This window comes from Cynocephalus volans, chromosome 13 (genome assembly GCF_027409185.1).
Source record: "Cynocephalus volans isolate mCynVol1 chromosome 13, mCynVol1.pri, whole genome shotgun sequence".
Classification (NCBI taxonomy): domain Eukaryota; kingdom Metazoa; phylum Chordata; class Mammalia; order Dermoptera; family Cynocephalidae; genus Cynocephalus; species Cynocephalus volans.
Window position 1 is genome coordinate 27,839,013 of NC_084472.1, and position 12,301 is coordinate 27,851,313.

The 12,301-nt window shown below is 36.6% G+C and overlaps 1 protein-coding gene across 2 annotated transcripts in view; it reads right to left on the reverse strand.

Annotated features, from left to right (window-relative positions):
* Positions 1–8,467: 8,467 nt before the first annotated feature.
* B4GALT6 (beta-1,4-galactosyltransferase 6) overlaps positions 8,468–12,301 on the reverse strand; it is a 62,984-nt gene continuing 59,150 nt past the window's right edge. For both annotated transcript variants that reach the window (XM_063077211.1, XM_063077210.1), the window contains 3 exons: positions 10,627–10,749; positions 10,244–10,345; positions 8,468–9,623 (listed from right to left, as the gene is read on the reverse strand). In XM_063077211.1, the coding sequence (XP_062933281.1) occupies positions 9,476–9,623; positions 10,244–10,345; positions 10,627–10,749 (373 nt within the window). In that variant the 3' untranslated portion in view covers positions 8,468–9,475. The remainder of the gene's footprint in view (positions 9,624–10,243; positions 10,346–10,626; positions 10,750–12,301) is intronic.

Consider the following 12,301-nt stretch of genomic DNA (forward strand, 5'->3'; position numbering starts at 1 on the left):
TTTGCATTTCTAAGAGGCCCCCTGGAGACACTGCTACTACTCACCCAAGAACCACAATTTAAGAACCACAGGTCTCCAACAATCAGACCTGGACCAAGGTCTACATCTGCTTGAAAGGCCCCATGAGTTTACACTAGCTTCAAGGCTACATTCATGATTTAGGTAGTGTCTACTGCCATGCTTTTCAGCCTTAGCTACATTTTAGAGTCACTTTTTTGAAGAATACCCATACACAGGCCCCAACCCATACCAATTATACTCTGGAGGTGGTGCCCAAGTGCAATTATAGTTTAAAAAGTTTCCCAAATGATTCTAATGTCAATCAGCATTGAGACCCACTAGCCTAGAGTTATATTCATTTTAACAGTTCCCAAACCCTGGACAACCCCTGAACCAGCCTCTCAGGACTTCCTAGACAGAATGGTGAGGGCCAGATCTCTGACGAATTGTTCCAGAATATCCACCCCTCCTCAAATCCAACTCAAACTGAAACTATACCCACTGAGATTCTACATTCTGTTGTCTTACAGAAAGCAATTTTTAAATGCTGAATCCATACTTTAAGGGTTACAACTGAAAAAAGTTTCATTTAACAGATACTTATTGAGTCCCTATTAGGACTGCTGGGTAAAGAAATGGTTCAAAGACATCTCACTCCAGTGGAGCTATTTTTATGCAGGTTTGAACACACTTGATACAAATAGCTTGTCACTTTGATCGACATAATCAAATTTTATTTTAATGAGGCCAAAAACCTTTCTAAAAGAGAAATGGAGTGTGCCAATCAGGGGTCATCTGATTTAAGAAACACATACCCAGTCCAGCTATCTAAAGTGACAAGAGATTTATTTAAGGATTCATATGGATCTTACAAAACACACACTGGGAACCCAGCTAGGGCTCACCAGGAACGGGGTCTTTTCTATCAGGCTACATGATTCCCAATGTGAATCCTCTTCGCTCTCTCTCTGTAGACCAGCTTACTTAATCTGCTCACTTAATCACGTGGAAAGAAATCTGGGCTCAGCCGCAAATATCATTCCCCTTCAAAGTCCCAAGAATCTGCCTGGCTTTCTTTGCCTACTGTGCTCTCTCTGGGCCGGGATCTGCCCCTTACCCAGAGAGCTATGCCCAGGAGACACACAAAGTGTGTGGAATTCTGCCTTTGAGGAGGTGGTTAAAGGAGGTTCTTTAGGACAGGACCAAGGCAGGGGCTGCCAAACCCACTGATATGGCCACAAAAGGGTAGGTAAACTGCATACAAAAAAGAAAAATCCTTACTTTTTACAGACATTTTTATGTGAGTTGGATAAGATGGGATAAATGAATTCCACTTACCCCTCTCAATAGTGGCCACCAAAACAAACAAAATAAAACCTGGACAATATGCGTAAGTAACTTCCCAGAAGACTCTGAAAGGAAGAGTAAAGGAGAACTGAGTAGGGACAATGGGACTGGAGGAACGACTCAGCTGTCACTTCCAGGAACTTTTTTCCAGCCTCTTCAATATTCCAACCCAGGTGCTAGAGACGTCTGCACCCCAGAAAAGGCAATAGGAGAGGACCAAAACAAAAATATCCCCCAAGAAAAGCATGCTCTCTGTAGCTTAAGAACCAAGAAAAGAGCAGCCCAGCAGACACAGTTTAACCAGAAGAGAACCAGGAAAGAAGCCATGCCTCTCCCCTACCACGACATGCAGTGCTGTGGGTGGACCCGTTTTCATCCCCAACCCACCCCCTCCTCAGTAACCTGGCGATGCCCCTCCCCCCACACAGCCTACATAGAACTCTGTAGGAACTTCCCCTTTTTATGTGAGCTGTCCCAGACTTTGGCCTATTTTTCTGTTGGGTTTCCAAATAGGTTATAAAATATTTAGAGGGAAAGAAGTTTGGCCCCCTGAGGTACCCTTGACAAGCATCTCCCTTACTTGGCTGTGGGCTACTTGGGGGAAAGAACTGTGTCTCATTCTCTTGCTTGCCCCCAGCACTAAGTACAGTGCCTGTGACATAGTAGGTGTCTAATAAATGCCAAAAACTACTGGGGTTAGACAAACTAGAGACAAGGCTGCCAGGAGTTGCTAGACAGGTTAAAAGACTGCATAATCACCCTATGCACAACAACATTTATACTAAGGTTGAGGAAAAGAGTGTAATAAAGGGGAAGGTTGAGGAAAAGAGTGTAATAAAGGGGAAATCTGGTTACCACAGTGACCCTGCTCTGTTTGAACACAAGCATTCACAGGATTTCAAAGACTCCAGGAAAATTAATAGCTACCATGGTTCTTCCTCAGTCTAACAAAGATGGTGGTGGAAAAGAAAGTAGAGCGGGTGAAGTAGAGGACGGGATGGAGAACTGTGTAAAAGAACGCTATGATAATCCTGGGACATTAACTATACACATTTTTAAAACTATCTCAGAAGGAGATTATGTTCCAGAGATAAATACCACCTTCTCCTTGATAAGCCAAACAGGTGCTTTCAGCATCTGCTCTCAAACTCTTAACACTATTTATGGTGTCATGTAACACTATTTATTTGGGGGAAAGAGTGCCTTCACTTTTCATGTTTGATTCTTTTTAAATTTAATAATTATCTTGGCAATGAGTTCTCTATTTTTTCAAATTGTGTATTAATCTCTATTGATTTTTTAACTTAGTAAATATTTTTAAATTTTTTAAAATGTTAAATAAAAAAGCCTGGCTCTCTATCCAGATGTGTGTTGGTGAGTCATGCATTTTGATGGTGGCCCCTAACAGTCATGATTAAGACATTGATCCTACTTAACACAATGCAGTTAAGTATAGGTGCATGTATTAATGGAACGGTAATTTAGAATGCTGTGTTCTTCCCTATTAAATGGCAAAGAGTGTTCCCTTGACAGAATCATTCATTCACTGAGCACTGTGCTAGATGCTAGGGGTACAAAAATGAATCAGACACAGATCACTACTCTCAGAGAGTATTTGGGAGTAAGGAAAATTTGTAAGCAAATAAATGAAACAGTGTAAGCCATACTTCAGTGGGGTTTGTGTTCTGTAGGGCAGAAGAGGTGCAAGGGAGAAAGTGCCAAATTTTACTTGGGTTGACCAGCAAAGGCTTCCAGAGGAGCTCACTGAGTCTTGAGAGCTACACAGTAGATCTTCCAGTGGATGAGGTAGAAAAAACGGTGTGCAAAGGGCATGACACAGGTCACTGGGGCAGTTCACACGTGGCTAGAGAATGAAAAGGAATAGGAACAAGAGGTGAGGTGTCGGTCCTAGAGAGGCAAGCAGAAGTCAGATCACTAAGGGCCTGGTATGAAAAGCAGAAATACTCGAACCTCATCCATAGCTAATGGGGAGCCACTGAAAGATTTAAGCAAGGTAGTATTTCAAAAGGCAGAATTTCTGTGGCAATATGGAAGATGGATTCAAAGACATAATCTTCCAGTAAGTAAAAATGGGGGAGGATCTGGGCAGTTGTTGTAGAAACAAAGGACCAGATGGATTGGAGAGAGAATTAAGAAATGGAGTTAATGTTGACTGTGGAGAAAATGGGACGATGACTCATGATTTGTCCCTTGAGTTACTGAGTGGATGAGAAAATAGGAGGAAGACTAGGTTTTGAACAGGGATAAATTCAGCTACGGACACTGAGTTTCAGTTTCTGTGGGTGGAGATGACCAACAGTCAATAGGGGTCAGGAGCTAAGAAGAATTCTGAGCTGCAGACAGGGGCTTGGAAGTCTGCTGCATATACCTAGTTGGTCCATGTAGTTAAGAGTTTTGGACATACAGGAAATCTCTGCTGCATTTGGCTACTTAAATTTAATTAAACTTCAACAAAATCAAAAATCCAGTTCCTTACTTGCACTGGCCACACTTTAAGAGTCACATGTGGCTAGTGATTACTACATTGGACAGCATGGATGTAGAACATTTCCACCATCGCAGCACATTCTGTTGAACGCTGTTAGAAAGTGGTCCTAAAAAGTGAGTAACAATCCAAATGGGGATCAGGGTGGAGAGAACAGAAGACAGAGAAAGAAGGACCTTCCAAGGAAACTGAGAAGGTGAAAAGACAAACCGGAAGCCAAGATAAGAGAAAGTGAGCAGGAGCTCAAGGCAGGTGGGGGACCATCTCACTTCTTCACTTGTGATACTGAGAGAATTCCTGAGGTACTGAATGCCTTTCATGGGCTACATCTTTTGATAGGTATTTTCCATGTCATCTACCTAAGATCACACAACAGAGCCCAATCCCTTTTGCTGCATTTCTTCTCAGGACTATTACTGACAAACTTCAATTGGGCACTTTTACCAGTCTTACCAATTATTTACATACATTATCACATACAGAGTAATCACTGACTTCATTTCCAGTAGAATCAAAGAATGCAATATCACTCTCTAAATATGATCCAAGACAATGTGCATCAAAGAAAAGTCTGTTAAGCTGAAGCTGAAACACTGACTTCATATGAGCCAAGTCTTGTTCATTGTGTCAGGCACTGTATCAGGGCTAGCTTATTTAACTACTGATCCTCAGGAAGTTACTGTCATCCTCAAGACATCAGGAAACTGAGGACCACAGAAGTTTAAATATTTGCTAATGTTTCACAGCTAATGACAGGGGATCCCTGAATTCAATCTCAGATCAGTCTGATTCCAGGGTCTTTGCTTATAACCTCACCATTCCCAGAGCCCTCTTAAAAGTCAACTGCAAATCCTTCATGCCCACTGCAGAAGAACAATCACCTCAACCACCCATCTGAAGTATATGTTTACTTCACGGAGAAATATTATGTCCCTGGAGAAAAGCTGCTCCTAAAAAGATGCTCAACTAGCCTAACACTGCATTAGTGTAATAGAAAACCAATGTCTGCAGAGAGCACGAATGAGCATTTGATGGCATATGCTTCTTCACTTGTTTCCATTACGTGAGTTTCCACGCACAAGACAAACTCCTTGAGGGGAGGTAATGTCTGATATCCTTCAAGATCCTCCAGTGCACAAACTGAAACTGAAGAAATTGCTAAGATTAAATTGGCAATGGAATTCAAGTCCACCAGAATGATAAGGAATTAAGATGCAAGCTTTATTTTTCAAGCCATATGTCTTTCTTTTAATTGTAATATAGTTGAGTGATATATCCAAAGTCACTTAAATCAAGAGCAAAATTAAGTGCTCTTAAGAACTGCCTACTCTAAAACAATTTTGGTCTAGAATATATCCACAACCTTAAATTCATGTGTTTAAAGATAGTGCAAAATATATACATATACATGTATGATTACTGAGTCAGCATGTTTCACCACAGGACACATTAATACCAGAGGTAGGAACACCTGGGGCAGACTAAGCTGGCTAAATTTAATGACTTTAAATGATTATGATTTATTGATTGATTTTATTTGTGATATATAGTGACAATATCTCTGTAGATCATATTATGCATAAAAGCTAATAGTAGTACTTAGAATTCATTACACAAATAAGTTGATAAAGTCATGATCACATAATCTAGTCCCAGATACAAATGTAGTCCCTAGATATTTTTGAGATTTGATTGTTTGCCTTAAAGATCTTCAAGACAACTCGATACCTGAAAAAACAGGCGGTGATTGACCATAAAACACCAGCTTAGTTTACTGAAGTTGTGCAAGAAGAAAAAATTTATGCTAAAAAATGAATTCTTAAATATTCATCTTGATACAATAAATTACCAATTGTATTAATGACAAATATTGAAATATTAGTGTCTTTTCTGAGGTAAAATCTATGAGGTGAACTCTAAATGTACACAAGCTGTGATTGTCTTATGTTTATGTTATAACCCTAGTCTTCAGCCAATATATTCATCAATAATTCACTTGAAATTTAGGAAAATAAACAACATGAAAACCCAGGTAACCCCAAAAAAGTTCCTGAGAGAAAGTAAGTACATCATCACACAAAGTCTTTAGAACATTATATTTCATAAAAGACAATGATAAAAAAAGTACAAATGCTTCCATGAGAAGCAAAAACAAAAAACAAAACAAAACCAAAATGAGTACAAGAAATTACTAGCATTTACTTCAGTGCATTTATGTAGAAGCCTTTCATATCTTAATAAATAAAATAATCTTAAGTACACTTCCTCTTTCTAATAAATAACATTATAGCTATTTTAGTTCTCTCAATTGGCATACTTGCAAATCCAAGGCAATAAACTCTAGAGTACTACTTATCTGAAAAGTAGAGAAATATAAGAGAGACAAGCAAAAGCCAAATAAAATGACACAAAATCTGCTTTCACTTGTAGAGAGCCTCCAAAAGAAGAACATTGTATTGGATATTTTTCCATTTTCTTTTAAAATAGATATCAGTATCTTGGCTGGGAAAGGAGTATAAGCAAGTTTTTAATACATAATTTTGTATTTACATAATACTGTAAATAAGGCTTTCTTATTGAACACATTTTCACAAAATACAAACAAATTTAAATTTAGATTTTTAAAAATGTTCATTAAACCCTAGTTTTGGCAAAGAATTAAGTGACTATTTCCACTGTAAATTAGACATAATGTTACAGCAAATGTATACACTGTTCTCTTCTCTACAGACAAGCCATTAACCATTACTTCTTCCTCCAGCTGAAAGGCACTATGTGTAATTTTCCTAGTAGTGCCACAGGGACCTCCTACTAGCTCTAAGTCCACATATATAAGTTTTTGACTTTGAAACTAAGAAATACCAACAGGTAAGTTAACAGAGGATGTCTTCATAATTTTAGAAAGGTTTCAACTTGCTTGACTTGGTTTGTTTAAAAGTGAAACAATACTTTCTCCACAGACATATCTAGCATTGCACCTGATATAGAGTAGGCAATCAATACATGTTCATTAATAATTCCACCAAACATACTATAAAGAAGACAGTCTGCATGTGCAACATATTTGTTCATCATTACAGAACAGATTTACTGTCATACAATAAAGATAACTGGGAAAGCTCTGTCGCTCTTATGAAAGATATAAAGGTCACCATTTGCAGGCAAAAATAATTTTAGGTCCGCACTTAAAAAGCAAAACAAAACCAAACAAAAAGCAAACTAGTGGGCCGACCCGTGGCGCACTCGGGCGAGTGCAGCGCTGGGAGAGTGGCGACGCTCCCTCCGCGGGTTCGGATCCTATATAGGAATGGCCGGTGCGCTCACTGGCTGAGTGCCGGTCATGAAAAAGACAAAAAAAAAGCAAACTAGTGAGGTGGTTTTCTCGGGATGACACTCCATATTTAAAACCAAAAAAAAAAAGCAAAATATTTACATCCTATTCCTAAAACAAAAACTAATATCGGACTTAACACAAGAAAATAAGGCAAATACTAGTAATACTGAGTCCTCTTGAAGTGTAAAATGCATATCAAATAAAAAGATGCCAAATGTGGACAGCTCCACATTAAACAGAAAAAATGTTTCCCTAATAAGACTCAGAAACAACCCTAATTTTCCCCACTACTAAAATATTTAAGTTTAATGGGTGAATTATGCTCCTATGCCCCTATTATCTTGTTCATGATCAACTAATGTTAACATTCAACCTACTTTCTTTTGTTTCATCAAACTGAAAAACTACATTGGCTGTGACAGAAAATGAAAAGATACACAAATTAGGTACAAATATAATTTTCAGAAGGTATGATTTTTCATTATTTTTGAGTACCACAAAAAAATTGACAGAAATATTTTGAAAGTATTTCTAAGAAATAAACATGGAAAAATTGGTATCATAACAGAGGCTATCCGTTTTCTCAAAGCATAAAATCTCAATTATTGTATGATTCGGTTTGTGGTCATTTGTGTTACAATATTGCCACAAAAAATGACACTTCAAAATTAAACTTACAACCTGAGATAACCACATTTCTGTTTTAGATGAATAATCCACAAGGTGAATGGTATCCAAACATCTCTCATATATAGATTTCTATCATACTTCACTACTGTAGAAGATTCACTTCACAGATACACATTTTTTTTTGTTTTAAATTTGTGAAAATATCTTAAGATATTTTAAAGAATCTATATAATTGGAAATTTTCAAAGAATATTGTTTGGTTCTGCCATGAAAAACTTCATTCAAATTTAAGATAAATATATTTGATATATAGTAAAACCTGTTTTTAGAGAAGTGTCATATTACAATATCAGTGCACTTAAATAATAATGTATTTTAAGATAATTTTATTAAATTATACTTTTAGTGAGAAAATTTTAATAAGTAACACAAGAGATATGATTTCTTGATCGTGAAAAAAATAGAATATAGTTTGAATGTAACTGGCTGACATTAAAGGGTCTCTTCCAAAAGTGAAATTCTATAAGTCTGAGAATTAAACTTAAAATTTATTTTCTATCTACTAAGCATTTATCTTCATAAAAATAGAACATTTAATTTCTTATCTAATAGTATAAGTTATTTGTATATCATAAGTACTACTGGGTTTCCATAGCTAATTCTTTTTAAAAAACTGATTTGATTTTTTTTAATGAAGGTCCTTTTTTGGCTCTTCTGAACTAGAAATAATAAAAGTGCAGTTCACTATGAATTAAAAAAAAATACAGTGTATAAACACACAACCTTTGGAACATTTTTTGAGGCACAAAATCCCTGACACTTACACTGGAGGTACATGAAAGACATTTAACATAAAAAGTTCCTTTATATCATGTCACATCATAACTTTTAAGATTTTCTTAGTAATACTCATGCAATATGCATAAACAATATGGTTGTGATTTAGCAAAATCTGATGAGATTGCAAGCAAGGAAAAAAATAGGTAATCCTGGTAGGAAGAAAAGCTGTTTAAGTCCTTTCTTCTTTCCCTTTAAAGCCCTAAGAAAGCTTTGACTTCCACACAAAAGGCTGATGGTCTAAAGCTCAAAACTAGTATAACAGTTTACAGTATTAGTTGGCTGTCAATTATTGACTGGTCCTTCATTTCCCACAAGGGTTAACCTTTGTTTAGTGACTTAAGTGTACAGTGTTTTTTCCATGCAAATAAAAAAAGAGTCTATAAAAGTCCAATGGAGGCATAACCAATTACATGCAAAATTGCAACACATCTTATTTTTCAACAATTTGAACACATTAATTTACATCACATATGTACAAAATATGTTTCCATGGAAATAAAAGCATTCTCTTGAATTAAATTATAGGTTTTAGTATAAAAATTTTCTCTTTGAATGGAGCTCTCTTAACTTCCAATCTTAAGCATTGGCTTCTGGTTTCTGCAGTGCTCGCCACAGGGGTGTGTCTCAAAAGCAGAGAGGATGGGTGGAAGAAGGGTGATTATATCTAGTCCCACACTGTAAACATTGAGGACTGCTGGCTCTTCTCCTTCTCAGAGAATAGGGCACTGTGACACATCCAATCACTGACCTCCATTAAGAGTGCACTCCAAGTTTATGATCCAGCATTGCAGTCTATCTTGCCACGAGAGCTACTTCTTTTAATAGTCTTCGATGGGAGCTAACTCCGGCATGAGATTTACAGATATGTTTGTATACAACCTATCAACCAGTATTTTTGGTGTATATATTAAATTGTTCAACCCATCGATGTATTGACGCTCTTTTGAATACCTTAATAATTTATACCTATAGTGTTAGAGGAAAAAAACAAAGTAATAGAAACATGTTCAAAAAGGAAAATTGGTGAGGAATATGTTCAAAGTCATCTTATAATTAAAGTATTTAAAGCCTTTTGTAATATCTGGTTCTCACACATAATTAAAAATCTCTAAACAATCAGCATTTTTACTAGTCAAAAATGCCACCTAAAAAAATTACTTTGCACTCTTACAACACATTCTTAAGAAATAAAATGTGTTTTTTTTTTTTACATAGTTAACTAAGGTTTTTTTTTTTTTTTTTTTTTTGGTGACCGGTAATGTGATCACAACCCTTGGCTTGGTGTGGCCCACATCCCTGTATAGGATCTGAACCCACAGCGGGAGCGCCACTGCGCTCCCAGCGCCGCACTCTCCCAAGTGAGCCATGGGGTTGGCCGTTAACTGAGTTCTTTAATATCACGTTAATCTATATTTGTGTGTGTGTGTGTATATACCTATATTACTTCAAAACTAGCACAAAAAATGCTTTCCTCCCATAAAGAAAATTCCCTTTGGCAGATTTTTTTGGGTGCAATGCATTTTTTTCTACCTTGCATACATTAAACAGCTTTGATCCCTGATATCTGAAGACAATATTACACTTACCGTCCTAAAAACTGGACTTCACCTCGATGGTGATGAGGAATAGATTTGTATTTTCCTAAGTTTCCCTCTGGTCTGGTTACATTATATCCAGCATAGTGAACTCTAAAATACAATATATGGAAATGAAAATATAAAGAAATAAAATCTCACATAAAAATGGATTATGTGAGTTCAATTTTAAAATGCAAAAGAATGCGCTAATGTAGATGCTGCCAATTACTTCAGAAGGCACGCTTAATGGAAAAAAGGGAGAAACACAAAATAAGATTTAGAAACCTCATCTTCCCAAATGAACCCTTTCGTGGAATAGACAAGTATTATTTACCTAACAGAAATGAAATGTATAGATATTCTATTATAAAGCAATTTGTACCTCAACATACCTGTTCCAAAGGTCGTCATCTTCTCCTCCCCATCCCCAGAAGGCATTAGGAAAACCATTGATCTTTCTAAACTGTTCCACTGTCAGTCCACTTACACCACCAAAAAACTCTTTATATGGAAGACTAAAAAAGAAAGCAGAATATAGCATTCTAAAAATGAAATCATAACAGTTTTGCTACATGAAATCAAGTCTCTTGTGCTTTGCAAAATATACAGCTATATCATATAAACAATTATGTTGACTAAATATACTCTGGAAAATGTAAAGTACACCCAGAAACAAAATACTTTTATATTCCACTGATGCAAGTATATGTAAATGTGTTATATTAAGCACAAAATAAAACATCTGTGGCAACTGAAATTTAGTATTTAGTATTGTTACTTTATAAGACTCAAAACCCAGTATTCAAAAATTGTATATTTTCACAACAAAAGTGAACTTGATTAAATACATCAAAAACTGTCAACACAATGTTAGATGTTGCTTAATAATAACATTTTTTAAATTAACTGAATTTAATTATAAGTGCATTATTTATTAAATAGAGCAAAATGAATACAAATTAGGAAAGACAACTCTAGTACTTAATTTTGAAATGACTATAGCTGCCTGTTCCTACAATGATCTTACCTGTTTTTACTATACTCCCCAAATACTCATGGATATTTACAAATATGCTTACTTTAATGCATTAATATTTAGAGAAATAACTGTATATTTTCAAATGTGGATTTTATTTTCCTTATCCTTCCCTAACTCATACTACAAGGAATTAGAGGAATTAGACAAACTATGCAGTGTTTTTAAACTACAATTTTTTTTTTTTTTTTTTTTTTAAAGATGACTGGTAAGGGGATCTTAACCCTTGACTTGGTGTTGTCAGCACCACGCTCTCCCAAGTGAGCCACAGGTCGGCCCTTAAACTACATTTTTAATAATCTAAGTTGTTAGTTTAGATATAGACTGGTTTTCTGATGTCGAGATAGCATCTCTAGACCTGTAGTCCTGAATCAATTACCCTACAGGGTCAGCCAATGTGCAGCACCAGCAGAGAAAACATGATCATGCACAGCATCCAACAATCAAGCTGAGGGAAATCTGGCTAGGACCACAGCAATGCTGTCTCAGAAAAAGAGAGGGAGCAGATCTAACTTTTTGTTAGAGGGAATCGCCTCACTCACTGTGAGGAAGAAGTGCTGTTTACCAACAGCTGGGATCCCGTGTGGCACACAGAACCAGGCAGAAGCAGCTCCCACATGGAACCCCAGGGTTCCAGGAGAAAGCAGTCATGCCCCCAGCAGAGGTCAAAGGTACCACAAGACATAACAGCAACACTGATCCTAAAGACAACCACACTCTCTCAATACATGAGGCTCACCCGTGGGAGCTTAGTGTTCTAGTAATAATACTGAAGGGACTGTTATGTTTCTCACACCAGTTGGATTATTCTTGCCCAGGCTACCAGTCTGGGAGACACTTGAGATCATTAGATAGGTAGATATGAATGTGTCTGCTTATTGACATGTATAAATTGACAAGCATATCAATTCCATCTGCTGCTCTGCTTAAGTAGAATCAATCAATTACTCCACATACAGAATAAAAAAAGATCAGGCAAAATGAAGGTACAACACATAAACTAAAGAACAGAAAACAGAACTCAGTAAGCA